At 46.0% G+C, this 19,554-nt stretch overlaps 1 protein-coding gene across 4 annotated transcripts in view; it reads right to left on the bottom strand.

Moving 5' to 3' along the window:
- Positions 1 to 19,513, bottom strand: part of PSTPIP1 (proline-serine-threonine phosphatase interacting protein 1) — a 57,947-nt gene extending 38,434 nt beyond the window's left edge. The window contains exons 1-2 of one of the 4 annotated variants that reach the window (XM_050978335.1): positions 19,399 to 19,513; positions 12,214 to 12,443 (exon numbers count right to left, since the gene is read on the bottom strand). In XM_050978335.1, coding sequence (XP_050834292.1) covers positions 12,214 to 12,443; positions 19,399 to 19,444 — 276 coding nt within the window. In that variant the 5' untranslated portion in view covers positions 19,445 to 19,513. The other 3 variants (XM_018923264.3, XM_018923263.3, XM_009098223.4) reach the window with 3 other exon arrangements.
- Between the last annotated feature and the right edge of the window lie 41 nt (positions 19,514 to 19,554).

Genomic DNA, 19,554 nt, shown 5'->3' with positions numbered 1-19,554 from the left:
GCACCTCAGCATCCCCCCCAGGGCAGCCTCTGCTGCTGAGGCTGTGTGTCCTGTTTGGGGAGTGCCAGAGCTCCACCTGGGCTTGCTGCAGGGCTCTGGGAGCTGCAGGGCTCTGGGAGCTCTGCCTCTCAGCAGGAAAGGGCTCACCCCAGCATCTCCAGCTGCAGCACCTGCTCAGCTGCTTTCTGCAGGGTACCATGTCCAGGAGATGAGGGACAGTAACCCCAGGGAACTGCTGGGCAGTGGCACCACCCTGATGGGCAGGAAGGGCTGGAAAAGGAAAATCTCCACAGCAGACACTGGGTGCATTGCTCAGTACCCAGCAGGATGGTGCTGAGCTGTTGTGGTGCTAAAGAGAGCAGAATCCACCCCCAGTGCCTGCTCTGCCTCTCAGGGAGGCTGGCACGAGCAATGACAGCCACAGCAGAGCTCTCAGGGCTTCCTTCAGCCTAATCTGCCCTATTTAAGAATTATTTGAAATGTATTATCTGCTAATATTTCAAACAATCTTTTAACCCCCCCACCTCCTCACTTTCTCTTAAGTTTGGAAGTATTTCATTATCAAAGTTCATTCCTCATCTTGGTTCCTAATGATATTTTTCCAAAGCTTGTATCAGAAGTGTTCTCACATGGCTGTGGACTGAAAATGCTAAATGCTGCTACCCGATACAAATAAACTATTAATACAGATTTTCAAAGAGGAAAATAATTGACACTGAATCTATTATGGGTATCTTTGGAATTTTTCTCTAAATCAAACCGGTTTTGCATTCATATCTTGTTTAGTTTAGGTAAACTTGTAACAGTTCTAGAAAACAAAAACTTAAGATCCACTTTTCCAGAGTTAAAAAGGAAATAACTACTGGTGAGAGGAGGAAGTTTAGAGAGAACAGGGCACAGTGAAGTTTTGAACCAGCATCATTTTGACAATATCTTTTTCAACTGTCAGAAAGAAATCCTTTCTATCCACAGTGGTATCACACGATATCTCAGTCTGGACTGAAAGTAAGTTGTTCTGACTGAGTTAAATCAATTAATTGTATTCTTGCATCATACCACTGGGTACTGGCCCTGAGTGTTTCAAATCTTGTTCCCTTGATCTGCCAGTCTCCTTGTCAAGTGCTCTGCCAAGGGCTTTGTACGTGCAGAGGAGCAGCAAACAGACCTAAACATGACTGGGAATCTCCAAGTACCTTGGGCTGGTTATTGCCTGTCATGGCATGGCCTTTCCCTGTAATTCAATCACTTGGTTTATGTTTGGTGGCTTTTCCCCTTGTACACTTTAAAATTTCCTAGTGTTTCTAGAAGTGTACTCCTGATACAAAGTGTTTTGGGAAGTTTGCTGCTGCCTTTCTGCAGATGATCTCCTGGAATGAGCAGGACAGCAGTGAGCAGGCTGCAGTGTGTGTGCTGCAATCCCCTGTGCAGCTCTTATCTTGGGGTGCCCTGCTGTGATAAGAGCTGCTCTGCTGCAGCTTCCTGTTCCTGTTCCAGGGCTGCCTCCCAGCTCTGCTCCACCGCAGGGGCACATCAAAGACCCCTTTTCAAAACCAACCCCAGCTTTTCTGCCTGGCCCTGGGAATGTGCCAGCAGCTGAAAAGGCAGCTCAGCATCCCCGTTCTGAGCTGAGCACACACGTGGGGGAAGGTCACCATGCCCAGGACAGAGCGGTGTCACATCAGAAACCTCTGACCAAAACCTTCTCCCCTGACCGTGCTGGGTGCAATATCAAACCTTTTCCACACACATTCATGTCATCATCAACTGCTTAGTGGGTTTAAAAGCATTTGCTCATGCTGTACTGTGTAAAAAGTTCCTTTTTCCTACTGGCTGAAATCAGTTGGAATGGATGGGAATGTGATGGGTGCTTGTGCTTTCCAAGACTGACTGCAGAATTTATACGAGCTTAAAAATCTATTTTTTTTTAAGTATTGATTTTTTTTTCCCCCAGATAAGCAGAAAAAGCAAGGAAGAGTAGGTGGGTTGAAGCTGGCTGTACAAGATTTCTGTCACTTCTTGTAAATTCACTCTTTGTGTGTCAGAAACATAAATGTTTGCTCAGGATGTAGGTAGGGACATTTGGGTGATAATTCCACAAGTCAACTTGGGCATTTTCCACAGGGGCTTACTTTGCAGGTTTGATGCAGTCTGTTACCTAAATCTGACATGCAGCACCTTTCATGGGCAGCAAATGGTATTTATTGTCAGAAAATAACCTTGAATGGGACCTTCAAAATTCAGAAGGGAAAACCCACTGCCTCTGCAGCATTCCAGTTGCTGGGCTGCTGGTCTGCCTCTTCCACTGTCCCTGTAGTGAGATTCCCACCAGACTTCAACCCTGCAGCAGCCAGGATAGGCAGAGGTAAAACTGAATTTGAGATCCACAAACTATACAGTAGCAATGCAAATGACACTGAGCAGAACAGTAACTCCCCAGTGGTCTTTTGCTCTTGACCCTGTGGGTTTTCTCTGAGAAAGAAATGGTTGATTTAGAGTTCTGCTGACAGAGGAATTTGCTCCTCAGCTTCCTGAGCCCTCGCCTGTAGCCACATTTCTCTTCACAGGGAAAAGCAAGGCACAATTCTTCCCAAGAATATTTCTGGGTTTCACATTCTCTGAACCTCAGAAAAAGGAAAAAAATTCTCATCATTTGCTGTGCCTGTGTTTGTGCAAAAGTAGAATGCAATATAGAGGTTATTTACCCACAGTGATGGTGTTTTGTTTCCTTGGCCTACCAGGGCCAGGTGTGTGTGTGTATATGTGTCAGGACTGTTGGGTGACAGTCATGAGGTTCTGTGCAGTGTGTGCAGGGTTGAGTGCTTGGCAGATTCAGTTTAGGTGTAATGTAACATAGTGTAATATAATATAGAATAATACAGTATAATAAAGTCATTAATTAACCTTCTGTCATCAATGGAGTCCTCCTCATCATTCCCTCCTTCCTTGGGGCTGCCCTGCAAATACTTGCCCTCCCCCCGGCATCCTGGACTGCTCATGTGCTCTGTATTAGGCATTCTTACAGTCACAGCATGTTGTTTGGCTCTCTTCATGTTTTAACCCCTCCCTGATTTGCACGGATCCAAAGGGATGGCTGCACAAAGGCTGTCTCACTTTTGCAGGTGCTTTGCTGGCTGGCAGGCTCATGGCACACAGGGAACAGCCTTGGAAAGTATCCATTCCAGTCTACTAAAAGGACTCTGCTTGTGCTTATTATCTCTGTTTTAGGTTGCCTTCTTAATAACTTGATTAAACATTGTTCTGAGTGCAGTTCAGAGCCCCAGTTCTCCTGTGCCAGCGGAAGGAGAAAGGAGCCAGCAGGCAGATATGCATCACAAGAAAAACCATGATGAAACTAGAAATCCATTCAGGAAATCCATACAGAACAAACTTCTGGAACACCTCTGTGATGGGGTTAATACGAAATGGGACAGGAGGCAGCAGAATCCCTCACCAGTTTTAATGGGAGCTTGATGTGGCTACATGACACAGTTTTGAGGTGGCAGCACCCCTTTGTATTTTCTCCACATGACTTCAGACAACAGCTAAATCCACAAACTAAAGTGGCTTTTCCTTGGGAGCCAACAGAGAGGCCAGAAGTGAGGATTTGCACCTATCTTTCAGAAGGCACAGCACTGTCACCATGGTCCTTCTGAAGCATGACAGATAAATGTGTCAGTGGTGAGATCAGATGTTCATTAGCTACACAAGAGAAACTGGAAGAAAAACGAGGAGAAATAGAATCTTACAAGTAGAGGGTACTTCTGTTTTACACAAAATAATGATCAGAGATTACTTTTGTTTCTATTCCTCTTTGGTTCATCCGCTTCCAGTTTCTTCTCTGTTATAGGAGGGCCCCTGTCCTTCTACAAGCACTGTGAGCTCAGTCCCAGACCTTGGTGAGTGAAACTGAAACAGCCCTGACCTGCTCAAGCACAGAGATAACTGTCCACAGGTCTTACAGAGCCACTGGAACCAGACCTGCTTAGTTAGTACATTAATTTATTTTAAAAATGATGTGTCTTTCTCCTCCTTGTCTTAAAATGCTTAGAATTGTTTCCTGTCAGTTCTGAAAAAGGCACTTCATAAAAGTCACTGCTGAACCTATGCTCCCTTTGTTACTGGTGTCCCCTGGCACATGGGGGAGGGTAAAACTTCAGGAAATATTCCCAGAGTCTTGCTGTAGAAGGGGAATGAATTAAAGATTTACTTCACTTCTTAGTAAAGATTATTTCAATATCTACATGGTACCAATTCCATTTCACAAGAGATCTTTGCCACCTAAATGGTAATTTTCAACATATCCGATTACTCAACATGATGCAACATTATTACACTCCATTAGAGTCTGATTGTGTCACCCCCTGCCACAGCTGCCACACCACCCCCATGTGCTGCTTGTCCAGGGAAGGGGAATTGCATCTGAACCTCCTTCTCCAGCTGTTCCATGTGGGGGTGAACCTCGTGGCACGAGGACTCCGGGCTGCAGGCAGTGGCTGTGGGCAAGGAAAGCTCCAGTTCCTGTTGCAGAGTGTGCCTTCCCCTGCAGAGCTCCCAGAACCACAGAGGGCTGTTCCTTCTCTTCCTTCCTTCTCCTTCTCCTCCTTCCTTCTCCTCCTTCTCCTCCTTCCTTCTCCTCCTTCTCCTCCTTCCTTCTCCTCCTTCTCCTCCTTCCTTCTACTACTTCTCCTCCTTCCTTCTCCTCCTCCTCCTTCCTTCTCCTCCTCCTCCTTCCTTCTCCTCCTTCTCCTCCTTTCTTCTCCTTCTTCCTTCTCCTCCTTCCTTCTCCTCCTCCTCCTTCCTTCTCCTTCCTTCTCCTCCTTCTCCCCCTTCCTTCTCCTCCTTCCTTCTCCTCCTCCTCCTTCCTTCTCCTCCTTTCTTCTCCTTCCTTCTCCTCCTTCTCCTCCTCCTCCTCCTCTCTGCTTAGCAAATGCACCTTCATTCTCCATCTCCAGGGAGAGCCTTTACCAGGTGTAAACTTTGTCATCAAAGCCCAGCTTCATCTTCCAAAACAGCACTCCTACCCCAGTAAAACCGTGTTTTCCCACAAAAAAAGGATTCTGTCAGAAACCCATGTCCTGATCAAATGTCCATCCAGGCTCTTTCAATAGCAGGGCCCTCCTTTCCTGCTCCTGGTGCTCCTGGGAATTTCCATCCCACTGAGCAGCAGCCCCAGGGCTGTTTGTCAGTCCTGACTTGTTAATAACCCTTCAGTAATGACAGCACCTACTGCACGGAGCATCAGGTGATGAGACTCAGACCTCAGAGCTGCTGACCACCTATTTTCCTTTTTGTCTTTGCCCCCACCCTTTATTTTTTTTTTTCTTTCATATTAGGAATACATTAGGCCTGGACAAATTGAGAGCAGCACAAAATAGCCTCGGGATTTGAAAAGCTCTTATATTGAAGGAAAAAATCTTGTGTTTATTTATTCATTTGCTCTGAATGGGACCACAGGAGTTAGTATCTCTAAGCTAGCCTGAGCTGGTACATTTTCACTCAATTCCCAAGACTGTTGCCTTTCATTTCAAGCAAAGATAAAGTTGCATGAGGAGCTATGGAACTTTTCAATTCCTCAGTCTTGTTCAGTGACATTTTCCCACCACTTTAAAGAAGTACTAAACTCTATGTACAGTAAGGGAATAATTCTCTGGGGAAGTGAAAAGCTATTGGGATCCAGATGCATGTTCTCAATGTGGGCTTTTTTCTTCACCTTGACACCCCGAGCAAGGCTGAGTGATCTCCATGCAGAGCTGCTCCCCCAGCGCTCACCTCATCTCAGCCTCAAATCCCCAAACTCTTACTGAACAGCACTGCAAGTTTTGTACATTATTGAACTATGACTGCTGAGGAAAGTTTTATTACAAAACCTACATTAAACTGGAGATGAAACTGGTGTTTTCTGTGCCAAATGCCAGCTGGAATCTACCTTGCTGTGGCAAGGCAGGAAAATGAAATCAGAAAAAGGTCTTCTTGAGATAAAGGAGCTGAAATATAACCAAGCAGCCTAACTTGCCTTCCATACAAGCATGCAATGAATGTTACTGGATTGAAATTCCAAGTGTTCCCCTGTGCCTAGGAAGCAGCCCAAGCTCAGAGTCTGCAGCCAGTGACTGAAGAAAGAGAGCACTCTGCAGGAGTGTCAGGAGTGTCAGCCTGGAGGGAGGAAAGGGACAGGCTGTGAACCACCCAGTCCTGCCAGGAAAAATCTGTTGAAATGAGATTCCTAGGGACACTCTGAGATTCACCCTGGAGAAGCTCTGGTGGGAGGAGAGGCTGAGGGCTGGCACTGCTCAGCCTGCAGAAAGGAGCTCAGTGTGTTTAAATTCCTGTGGGAGGGAGCAGGGAAGATGGAGCCAGGGCTTTGCAGGGGCACCCAGGGACAGGGCAAGAGGCAGCGAGCACCTGTGGAAATTCAAGAAGTCCTGTTTAGGCACAGAAAGGTTTTTGCTGAGAGGTGGTGAGACACAGTACCAGAGAGGATGTGGAGATGCTCTGAGCTCTGCTGTGACTGGCCCTGTGCTGGGCGAGGTGAGGCTGGAGATGTTCAGAGGCCTCTTTCAGCCTCGGCCATTCTGGGACTGCCTCAGAAAATGCACCTCAGTGGGCTGCTCTGACAAGTCAGAGGACACCCCCTGATCTCTGAGAGAGGCTCCATTTCCAGCTGGCTGTGACAAACACTCTTTAAGTGGTGTTGGGTAGATGGAGCTGTGTACATGTGGGCAGAGTCCATGACTCACCCATTCCATATTTAAAATACAGACTCATGGCACACTTAAAATTGGCAGAAATAAGAATCCTCCCCTTCTATGAGCCCAAGTAAACCAACCAACTTTTGCAGAGCAGGATGGATCAAAACAAACCAGATACAGCTGTGTAAAAATATTAACAAAGTTGTCACAGTGACTTAATTAATTGATCAATTTTAATATTCAAACCTCTCAGCTGCAACATGGTCATCAGAAAATTATAATAAAGTATATTTAACTGTCTAATTATTTCAGTCACTGACCCAAACTGAACTCTCTTAATCCATTCATCTAGTGTTAGCTCATTTGAGCTTCATTTTAGCTGTTGTGCTCTGCTCAAAACTGACTTGTGAAACAAGTGAAGTGTTTCCATAGCCACAATGACTGCTCGGGTTTTCTGCTTGTAATTTCCTCTGGTTTCAATGACTGTTGTGATTGCTCCCCCTGCACCCTCCACGGGTTCTTCTCATTGCCTCAGGGAGCCAATGTCCCTGAGCAGCTGGGGAAATGGAGGAAGAAATTGCATGCAAAAAGAGAGTAGAGCAGCCTCTTCTGTGGAGATGAAGTCGACCTCACAACAAACACAGACATCAGCTGGGCAACCAGTCCAACTTTTCCAAGCAGGTTCCCCCTTTATTCCCCATTTCCACATGTCCTGCAGCAATGACTTGGCCTGGATGTGACCAGCACTATAACCATGGCCACACCTCTGGAGCTCAGGGAGAGCATGACCATGGCCACACCTCTGGAGCTCAGGGAGCTCAGGACCATGGCCACACCTCTGGAGCTCAGGGAGAGCATGACCATGGCCACACCTCTGGAGCTCAGGGAGCTCAGGACCATGGCCACACCTCTGGAGCTCAGGGAGCTCAGGACCATGGCCACACCTCTGGAGCTCAGGGAGAGCAGGACCATGGCCACACCTCTGGAGCTCAGGGAGCTCAGGACCATGGCCACACCTCTGGAGCTCAGGGAGCTCAGGACCATGGCCACACCTCTGGAGCTCAGGGAGTGCAGGACCATGGCCACACCTCTGGAGCTCAGGGAGCTCAGGACCATGGCCACACCTCTGGAGCTCAGGGAGAGCAGGACCATGGCCACACCTCTGGAGCTCAGGGAGTGCAGGACCATGGCCACACCTCTGGAGCTCAGGGAGAGCAGGACCATGGCCACACCTCTGGAGCTCAGGGAGAGCATGACCATGGCCACACCTCTGGAGCTCAGGGCTTGCAGCAGGACCATAGCCACACCTCTGGAGCTCAGGGAGCTCAGGACCATGGCCACACCTCTGGAGCTCAGGGAGCTCAGGACCATGGCCACACCTCTGGAGCTCAGGGCTTGCAGCAGGACCATGGCCACACCTCTGGAGCTCAGGGAGAGCAGGACCATGGCCACACCTCTGGAGCTCAGGGAGCTCAGGACCATGGCCACACCTCTGGAGCTCAGGGCTTGCAGCAGGACCATAGCCACACCTCTGGAACTCAGGGAGGGCAGCAGGACCATGGCCACACCTCTGGACTCAGGGAGTGCAGGAGGTGCTGACAGCAGATCCCACCTGTGTGCTGTTGTGCAGGGAGATGATTTATCTCAACCTGCCTTGTGTCTGTAGGGTCAGATGCAGCTGGTGCCATGCCATTCAAATCAAACTTGGCGCAAACTCCCTCTTGCAAAGCTGGGATGCCAGGCTGGAAGGTTTGCCAGCCTCATCCCTGCCTGCCTGAGCTCAGCCTCGGGGTGTTGGGCTGGCTGGAGCCCCCCCAGCTCCAGTTCCTCCCAACAAACCTGCCCAGTATCACTTCCTCCTCACATACCTGCTGCTAAACAGCGGGCCCTGCAAAGCTCAGCCTCTACAGGAAAGCAGGGTAGCTCCTGCTATAAAAAAACTTTCTATATTGAGTAAAACAATTGATGCTGTATTTCTTCAGCACGTTGCCCAATAAGCTTAGGAAATAGTTTTACTGTGACTTTTATCACCATGGAGCTCTTGTTCCACAGTTAAGAGTCTCATCAGAAGCTAAATTATTTGTGAAGCTAATTACATCTTTTTTTTGGCGTGTATAACAGACCATTGTGTGAAAAAGCTGCAGTAGGAGTTGAGAGGCTCATCTACAAAGTCAACTTCACACTGAACCTGAGGCTGAGCATAGCCTGAAGTCAAAGCAAGTGACATTATCATCTTTGTAACAGTCCCTGCTCCTGGAGCACTCCCCCAGCTCCCACTGCTGCAGTGTCTGACCACAACCACAGCTCCACAGGCAGGGATGTGAAAGGACCAGCCCACAGCAGGGCAGGGGAGCAAATCCTGCCAGCCCATGTTCAAGGCCTGCTTCATATTTGCCAGCCTGCATCTCCCCCACACTTTTATATGCTAGCTGTGAGAATTCACAAGCCCCAAGCTCATCCCACAGCCGAGAAGAAGCAAGCATTTCACACTTCAAGCACTTATTTTTAAATCCTAAGTACCATAGGAGCTCATGACACATTTTCAGAACTGACTTGGCTGCTTGAGTTTGATTCAAAGCTGTACCAGGGAACAGATTTGCTCCCACTCAACTCTGGGCACTTTGGAGCCTGCCCCAAAACCAACCAGCTCCTCTGGAAGTTTTCCTCATTCCCTGTTCCCAGGTGGGCAAGGCAAAGCAGGAAGTGGTGCCACTACCTTCCTATCCCTTGGCCAGAAATAGCTGCATTTCAGGGGTGCAACTGCAGTTTTGAGCAGCAGGTTGGAGGGAGATTAAATAGAAGGAAAAGGCAATGACAGAAATTGCAAAGGAAAAGCAATAATGAGTGCAAGAACAGAGAATGAGATTAGAAAGACACTCCGTGGCTGAGGGGAAAAGATTTTCTTGGATAGTGGTTTTTGTAACAAACAAAATTACTGTTGCTCTGCCTGTTAACATAACCCCATTACCATGGAACATGCTGGTGCCACACACGCACTCCCCTTTAACATGAGAATTCCCCTACCTGTCTCAAGTGATGCTAGAGAAGACAGGTAACATCTGTTAGGCTTGTACAGCAGCCCAGCAGAATATTAATCCATCAGCAACTGCCCTGCACTGGCTATCACACCCCATGTGAATTTCCATCTCACTAACATTTTCCAAAAAATGTTATCAGAGGATAGAAAACTTCTGCTAGGAAGCACATTTTAGTGCAGACTTTGAGCAACTGTCCCTTAAACCATTACAGAGAGTGTGGAGCATATAGAAATAAAAATTGTAATTAAATTGTAATTTAAAAATACACAGGTTTTTGTAGCTCAGGCCGTGCTACAAAGAAAGTAAAAATGAACTAAGTGTGGAAGTTTTAGTACAGTACACCATCACTGCTACATTTATTTGGAAAAGAGAGGATAAAATTTAAACCTGTTATGAGGAACAAGTTGCATTTTCCTGGAAGGCAGCACACCCTGTTCTATGAACAGGGAGAACTTTGGGGAGGGATGAACGGTGCTCTTTCTCTGTTAGCTGGGGAGATCTCCTGTTTTTAGGGTTTCTTTACATATTTTACATGAGGAAACCCCTGCTTATCCAAAAGTTTCCTGATGGTGGAGCAGGTAGCAGTTGTTCAGGGACACCTTGGCAGGGTGAGGCACAGGGAGGGGGTGCAGCAATCAGAGGTCAGGGCTCTGTGCTGAGGCACCCACCATGGAGCAAACACCTCTTGGGTGTCCATCAGAAAGTTTCTCTTCAGTGTACAGACCAAATACAGGAGATGATTGCTTGCTGAAGCAAACCACATGAATACATTTTCCTCTCACTACAGAACCTTATGAATGCAAAAATATTTGCTGATCTTGTGATCTGGGGGGCATGCTGCACGCTTGTGCTGTGTTGTGCAATATCCTGTGAGTTTTCACTTTTAAAGACTTACTGGATAGCTAAAGCTTCTATCCTGCAACCAGATACATTCTTGCTCTCTTAATCAATCTGGGCAATACATTTCCAGCCAAAAAACATGAAATCCAAAGATGCTTTCCTTTAATAAGGTGTTAGCTTCAAAGCCAAGCAAGGATTTGAGTCATGGTAATGTGACTAAGCACAGGGGAGAAGTTTAGGGAAGAAGAGCCATGAAGAACCAGCCTGGCCAGATTGTCAGCTGCCATTAATCACCCTCACACTGCTCCCATGGCTTGATTGATTCTCCCTGAAGACCAAGGCATTGCAAAGTAACTATACCAAATGCACCAGCTCTAAAGTAGGTGGCTTGTTTTCCAAGGCAGCTCAGCAATGCAGGGGCTGAGGTCCCAGGGCAGCTCTGTCCCACCCTGTGCACTGCTCTGTGTAGTCAGTGGGTGCAGAAAGGAGGAGAATCTCACATAGGTGTGGTCATGCACAGCTAGTCCCAGCATCAACAGCGACTTTCGTATTTCCTCATTGTATTTTTATTCTTTTTAACTGTTCAAATCTAGTCCTGCAGTGGGGGTGGGGAGGGCTTCCTGGAAGTGCCAGGAGGATGGTGGTTCACTGAAATGTGTTTTTGCCTCTGCCCTTCTGGTTTCTACCAAGAGAGAGTTTACCCTGAAGCGTGGGTGGAGGGAAAGAGAGCCCAAGCAGAAAGAGCAGCCAGGCAAAGGCAGAAAGAGTTCATATAGCTTCATGTCTTTCTTTAAGTCAGTCCTTGATGCTGGATAAATGACTGCCCAGAAAAGAGGCAACCACATAACATCCTGTTTACTCAACTTTGCAATGATAGAATTTTGATTTTGAACTTTAATTCTCCAATTGCAAGAGAAACTCAGATTATCACAGAGGAATTACTAAGGTCCTTTTACCTTGTAACTGCAGGAAAAGAGCTTGAAAACAGGAGACTAAAAGGATTTTCAAACAAAAGTAAAATAACAGGTATGGAGAAGATCTCCTTGTTCCAGTATTTGGTAGTTTTAGGTCAGCTGTGAGTGTTTGGGCTTAGCTGTGGAGTGTCACTGCTGGTCCTTTCTGACCTGCGCTGCCTCACAGCTCCTGGGCTCTGCATGCCTGGGAATGCTCCTGGCAGCAGGGTGGGAGCCTGGAGGGAGCTGAGCAGGAGCATTTTGCTCACAGCTGCTGGCTCTACTCTTCACCAAACAGGAGGGAATTCAGCCTATAATTAGCAACAGCTCACCTGGGAGCCACTTGTAGAGCTGAGGACACTCACTGCAAGCAGGTTCTTAGCACTGTGACACAGACAAAGCCATGTCCCTTTCAAAAGGGGCTTCTGGCCCTAGCACAGGAACTGGGAATGTCAGTGGTTCTATGGGCACTGCATATATTCTTCACACTGCACCCTTCTGCCCAGGATCAAACACACTACTAAACACTATGTTTTTGCTTGGAAACAAATTTGGATTTTTACTAAACTAAATTGAGAACACAGAACAGCATTAAATTAGTTTTAAACTATATATAGAACCAAGCTGTATATTTTAAAAAGTTAAAATACAGATACATTGAATATAGGAAACACATAGTAAATGCTCACTTACCCAAAAAGCATCTTTAAACTGCAGCTGGGTCATTATTATTGCTCTGTGGAGGGGTAGGAATCCTTCAGCAAGTCCGTTGTGAGAGTGGCAGCAGGCACAGCTCTGAGCCTTGTCACTGCACCCCAGCCCAAGCAGAGAGTGCAGCACATCCACAGAGCTGTCCCTGCTGAGGTCAGGCTGGTGCCAATAGCATGGGGCTGTCCCAGGCAGCTCAGAGAGATGACCTGTGGCTGTGAGGGACAGAGGGCAAAAGAGCTGTTGCTCACACACAGGCTCAGCACCCGCACCCCAAACCTGTTTCTCTTCTGGTAAACAGTTAATATTGAAATGAGGAAGCAAAGAGATGTCAAATGGTGTCAGGCTGCTCCTTGCCATGGGTGTGTGTGAGCGGACAGGAAAAAAATAGAGGGGAAAAAAAAGGCACTAAGTTCAATGATATGATTTGATCAGCTGCAGGAAGAGAGAGGACAATTACAGTGCAAAAGAAACCAGCACAATACAAAGAGACAAGCTATTCTCTAATGCTGTGGTCTGCAAAGAAAAAGAAGCAAAAGAAACATAGGTGCCCCATTTTTGCAGCACCTTGAGTGGCTGGCAGAGGCCCATGCCTTTGCACATGGGAAGCTTAGCTCAAAGCTGCATTTTGCAGCTGGAAAGGCTTTTCAGGACTCAGGTTAAATTAAGAACCCTGAGAAGTGTGCAGGTTTCTGCACACCTTTATACCTGCACGTCGATGTAGAGAACACTCCTGATTTGCATGCCCTCACACAAATGCTCATATGAATATGCAAGATATGTGAAATTTAGAAGTAAAATCCAAAGTCTTGAAAAAGAAGAGAGCTAAGAGTTTGTTAGCACCAGGATCTGAGCGAAGCCTCACAGACCAGTGAAGGAGCAGCACCCAGACCACACTCAGCACACGGCTGACACCAGGGATTTCAGGCAGCTTCTCAAATCAGCTCCTGCAGTTGTTATAACACAGCTGCAAATACCTGAGCACAGGCTAAGTAACACTTCTAAAGCTTCCCTGAAACCCTCTCCAAAGCACCTGTCCTCCAGGTGAGGTTGCCTCTGTTCACCTCCCTAGGATGTTTTAAGCATTTGTAAATACTGGTCTGATAACACTCACTCGCATTTTGGGGTGTTGGAAAAGAAAAGAAAAGAAAGGAGGAGAGGAGAGGAGAGGAGAGGAGAGGAGAGGAGAGGAGAGGAGAGGAGAGGAGAGGAGAGGAGAGGAGAGGAGAGGAGAGGAGAGGAGGAGAGGGAGGAGAGGAGAGGAGAGGGAGGGAGAGGAGAGGAGAGGAGAGGAGAGGAGAGGAGAGGAGAGGAGAGGAGAGGAGAGGAGAGGAGAGGCGAGGAGAGGAGAGGAGAGGAGAGGAGAGGAGAGGAGAGGAGAGGAGAGGAGAGGAGAGGAGAGGAGAGGAGAGAGAGGAGAGGAGAGGAGAGGAGAGGAGAGGAGAGGAGAGGAGAGGAGAGGAGAGGAGAGGAGAAATAGTCCTGTGGTGGTTGCCTATGTGGAAGCTGTCTGTCGTCACCCAGAACACATCAGGATGATGATGATTTCCGATTTCCAACCGACTGCCTGACACTGCTCTGGGTGCTGCTGTTCCCTGCTGCCCCCAGCAGCAGCCCCAGGCAGATCATTTCCAAGTGGGGAACTCTTGCAACTTCACTGGGCTCCAGCAGCACTCAGGGCTCTGCTGAGAGAGCTCTGCAGCAGCTGGGAGCTGCAGTTACCCCATCTCATTCCATGGGCAATCTGTAGCTGCTGTTTAAAAGAATTTGCAATGCTCCTTCCTGATGGTCTGAAGAAGACAGGGAATGTGCAGGGACTTTGTGAGGTAAAATGAAGTGCAAGCAGAGGAGGGCAGAAGAGAGTCTGGAGGGTCAGAGGTGTAGCAGAAAAAAAGCATCATTGCATGAGAGTGGGAGGAGAAATGTGGGGATTCACTTGCAGGCAGTGTTGAGGAGAAAAAAGAGTGAAGCTTTCTTCCAGAAGGAAGAATTCCTTGAAAAAATGTCTTTTGAGGGCATGGGCACTAGTCATACTTGATCTGTATCCAAAAAGAGAAGGATCTCTTTAGAGTGTTTTATCTCAGTCCTTCCAAACCCAAATGTTTCCTGTTACTATTTCCAAGTTACAGCTGTGTTTTGAAACTAGCTTTGCTGCTGTTGGGGTTCATAAAAATAAACTGAGTGTGTTTTAGCCCTCTAAAATGTTATGCTACTTTCCTGTTATTTTTAGTTTGGCCTCCAGCCACAAAGCCAATTATTTGACTGAACCTCACACTGGGCTGTGCCTGCATCCATCCCACCCAAGAGCTCTGGTGCAGCACAGTCACCTCCCAGCAGCTCCCAGCTCTCTCTCCCCAAGGCCATCAGCAAGGGCAGCTCACTGGGCTGTGGGTTATAACTGATATTTCTTCCTGATATCCAGGAGGAATGATGAGGAATCCATCCTATCAGAAGGCTAATTAATGACTTCATTATACTATATTATTCTATACTATATAGCACTATATTACATTACATCTAAACTGAATCTGCCAAGCACTCAACTGCACTGAATCTCATGACTGTCACTCGACAGCCCTGACACACACACACACTTGGCCCTGACAGGCCATGGAAAACAAAACACCATCACTTTGGGTAAACAATCTCCATATTGGCACAACACAGGAGCAGTGTGAAAATTGGGCTTTTCACAAATATTCAAAGGAGTATTCTGTGTGTTATGTTAGAAAGTGATGCTGTATTAGTTTTCTTAAGTAGTGTGTTAAATGTAGTTTAGGTTATAACATAATGTTAAAATAGAAACCATGTATGTGAGATATTATTTTAAAGGAATGAGGTATTCACACCAGATAGCAGCCAGAGGACACCTAAATCTTTCACAGAAAGAGAATTTACTGCCCTCTTACCAGAAGAAATGAACTTCTTCCTGCCTTGCTCGGCCCTGAAGGCACCGTCAGGATTCAGAGGAAGAAGCTGACACTGCCCAGACAGAATCCTGGGTTTGAATGGAATTTATGCATCATGTGTGAGCTGTATGAATATGCAAGAGGCTGTTGCTTTTAAGGGTTAATCCTCTGTTAACATGGGGCCTTTTTTGGGCTTATGTTGCCCAGAAAATGTACCCGGACTGTCTGTAACTCTTTGTTTCTGTTGTCTCATATTGCCCTAATCCAAATTGTCCAAATTATTATTACTCTAATTATATTGCTATTTTTATAACCATTTTATTACTATGAAACTTTTAAAATTTGAAAAACAAGTGATTGGCGTTTTTCACACGCAGCCAATGAGATAAGAATTGTTTTGATCGTTCTTTTCTCTGCTTCTCTCACTGCTTCTGTCAGGTTCAGAGGCTGTGAATCCCACAGTGGGTGAGCTCCTCAGAACAGCCCAGAGCAGGTCTCCAGGCAGGGTGCTTTGATGAGTTGACAGAGCAGCTGGTGTGAGTCCCAACCCTGGCTGTGATGAAGCAGATTTGGGTTGATTTGGGTCCCTGGCCCAGGCCCTGGTGGTGCTGGGTTATCTCCATGGAGCGCTGCGCCGTGCAGGGGTGGCCAGGCTTGGTGGCCAGGCAGGGCTTTACAGGGGGACACGATTCTGTATTCCCCCTGCTCTAAACAGGAACAGGACATCAAGGCTGGGGTGGCTAACAGCTGGCCTGCAGTTATATGATCCCAATGTGATAACATGTGAAAAATGTCTACTTTATGATTGGCTTTTTGCAAATATTCAAATGAATATTCTACGTGTTATGTTAGAAAGTGATGCTGTATTAGTTTTCTTAAGTAGTGTGTTAAATATAATTTTAGGTTATAATATAATGTTAAAAAGAGAAACTATGCTATGTAGGATATTTTTAAAGAAAGGATTCCTAGCGAGATAGCAGTCACAGGACACCTAAATCTTTCACAGAAAGAGAATTTATTGCTCCATTATCAGAAGAAACTAACTTCTTCCTGCCTTGCTCAGTCCTAAAGGCACTGTCAGGATTCAGAGGAAGAAGCTGACACTGCCCAGACAGAATCCTGGGTTTGAATGGAATTTATGCATCATGTGTGAGGTGTATGAACATGCAAGAGGCTGTTGTTTTTAAGGGTTAATCCTCTGTTAATGTGGGTCCTTTTTCAGGCTTTTGTTGCCCAGAAAAAGGTACCTGGACATCTGTAACTCTTTGTTTCTGTTGTCTCATATTGTCCTAATGCAAATTGCCCAAATTATTATTACTCTAATTATATTGCTATTTTTATAACCATTTTATTACTATGAAACTTTTAAAATTTGAAAAACAAGTGCTTGGCGTTTTTCACACAAACTGAAACGTGACTAATGACGTTAATGACGTACCCGGAGGACGCTGAGGAACGAGCAGCGATTGGCTGGCCGGCCGGGCGGCGATGATGGCTCTGGCCAATCAGGATAAAGCGTGCAGACCTCCAGTGCCATATTAGAGACCGGCTGCTGCGCCCCAGCCTTGGGGAGCTGGGTCATGTTCCTGGCTCCAGCATTAACGGGATCTTAGCCTGACCTGACAGGAAATCCAGCAGTGCCAACAAGGAGCCTGAAGTGGAATTCTTCCCTGACAGCCCCTGCATCAACTTCCACCCCTGCTCTCAGAGGTGTTCTGTTTGGTAGCGCCAAGAACACAATTCCTGGGGTTTTTTTCCTCCAGTAATTAAATAGTTTGGCAGTAGAATGTACCATTTGAATCCATTCTGTAGTAAAAAGTGAGGATAAAAACATTGATTCTTTAAAAACATTGTTTTAAAAGCCCTCAAATTTTCTCATTTTTGAGAATGGAAGTTTCATTTAATTTTTAACTATATACTGCTTTAGGCAAAGCTTTTTATCAGGGATTTGGGTGGCAGGTTTGGATTTGACAGTAGGCAAAATATGAAAACAGCATCTACAAACATTTTTGTGCTCATCCAAGACACCAAGCAAGACATTCTTCAGAGGAAATGTTTCTGATTTTGGGGAGTCTGATCAAGTAGACAGTAAACCTTTTATTCTACATAGCAAGAGGATGAGGGAATCCATGAAAAGCATTAAGGCAGAAGACAAAGAAATGCTGAATACTCAGATAATCCCAGTGTTGAGATGGTTGTAATTGTCAGAAGTCCTCGAGTGTATTGTGGTCCCTTGGAATGGTGGTTTGGGAAGTGCCACTGGAGCCTGGAAGGCACTGGTGCAGTCCTTCCTAGCCTCCAGAACTGTACATCTGATATATGGCTTCCAAACGTGTCCAAACTCCAACAGCCCAGCCCCTGGTGTCCATCTGAGCCCCAGAGCCTGGGCACAGCAGCAGGAAACCACTGCCAGAGGAGAGCCATGGCTAAAACAGACACAATTCAGGTGCTGAGCTGTGCTTGCTGTTCTGATTCCATACGAATGGATCTCCGAATTTCCATGGAGGCAATGTCAGGGGCTTGCAAATTATCCCAAATCACACCCATTAAAAATGTTGAAATCACCTTGCCTTCTGTGAGGAGCCAGTCTGTGTTCCTATGGAAACTGAAACTGCAGCCTCTGAACACCTGCCTTGGTTTGTTCCAGCTGCTCTGGGGTGGCTGCGGCTGGAGGCTCCAGCAGGGCCCAGACCCCACCCCAGGCTCTGCTCAGCCCTAACTAAACTCAACTCCCTCTGCTCCTGTTAGAGGGAACTGCTGGAACAGCCCTCCAGAAGCAGTCTCACAGTGCAAGACAGTCCTGCTGGCCTTCTGGTTCAGTAAAATCCATAACTGATAGAAAGATTGGTTGCACAGGCTCTATTCTTACCTCTTATCTAACATTTCACAGCAGTCTCTAATAGAGGCCATCACTGAAAGGTGGACCCTGTTCTGCTGTTTTACCCAAGAGAAAAATCATTAGCCTCATACTCATAAAGAAGATGAATCGATTTCCTCTAGAATTAACATTCTGATACTTTGTATATAATAAAATTGTTTGTATCATAGAAATGTGTTGTTCTTGGGAGAAAAGTAGAAGTACTTTGTGAATGAGAAAATGAAATTATTTAGGTTTTTATCCCCCTCTTCTTGTTATAAACTCAGATAACTTCTGAAAGATGTTTTTAATATCTCTGACACCTTTTGAATGCTTTATCAATACACTGGCTTTCTCCATGCCTTAATTCAAAGCAAATCACTGCTCATTTGCAAGTACTGCACATTCATCAGCCAAGCAGGCAATGCTGGTGCTGCTGAGGAGGTTTCTATGGCTCAAAAGGATCCTTGGATCTGTGTCCCAAACATCTCATCTGCAGCAGGTCTGCCTCTGGACCAAATGCCCCTTCTTTAGCAGCAGTGACTTGTTTAGCATCATGGGAGGCAACACTTTAGCTTCCTTCAGCATATTTTAGCCAATACTCTGCATATGTTCTCATTTAGAAACATCACCATCATATTTTTTGTTTGTTTGTTTTAATATTCCTGGGCACTGGATTTATTAGACTTCATTTTTTTAAAAATCAGATCTCACCACCACTATGGCAAGAGCTGTACTCATATTCCCAAGGAAGTGACATTAAAAAATATGGGTAGAAAAAAAATCTAACCACTAAAACTGAAAATGTGTTTTGAATTTCTATTACTATAATATCTAAAAATATAGTGTACGTGGTTTTGCTTTGAATCAAAATTTCTAACCTTCTACTGACACATCAGCACATACCCCAAAAGGAATTCCATTTGTTCTGAGCATAATTAAGAGATGGTATCCTGGGAAAAAACCAAGGCAGAACTAGCTGCTTTTACTCAATAGAGCTGGGAGGAAGGAAAACATTAGTCAAGGAGAACACTGTGAGAGCATTACAAGAGTTATTATAAAGGAACTAAAAAACCCTAACACACTCCACACAAGCTGTTCTGTAAGGCCTTGTCTTTGTCTGGAATACTCAGCTCATTTCTTTCCAGGAGACAGAAGTGAGTATCTGGACTTTCCTACACTGAACCTGTAGTGCCATTAACCCTTCAGTAACCCTTATTTCAAACAATCACAAAATGGGACTGCAATCACTTGCGGAGCTTTCAGCTGAGGTTAACTTTTAGAAGTTATTACTACAAATATTATTTATGTAATGCCTTGATGCTTTAGCCTTTCATATATTGCAAACCAAAAAATAAACACAATTGTTTTTGCAAACTTGTCCAGAAAATGCTAAATGCACACCTTGCTTTTTTTGAATCTTCTTTAGCTGCCAGGTAAGATGACACATCTCTGGTTAATAAAGCCAAGAATGCTGCCACTGGACATTATGCACATTGCTCACATCTCCAGGAGCTGCTATGGGTGACCCGAGGTGAGGAACAGATGCACAAAACACAG

This window comes from Serinus canaria, chromosome 10 (assembly GCF_022539315.1).
Source record: "Serinus canaria isolate serCan28SL12 chromosome 10, serCan2020, whole genome shotgun sequence".
Lineage (NCBI taxonomy): Eukaryota > Metazoa > Chordata > Aves > Passeriformes > Fringillidae > Serinus > Serinus canaria.
Note: the sequence above shows the minus strand (reverse complement) of the source record. Positions and strands in the feature narration are given on the sequence as shown.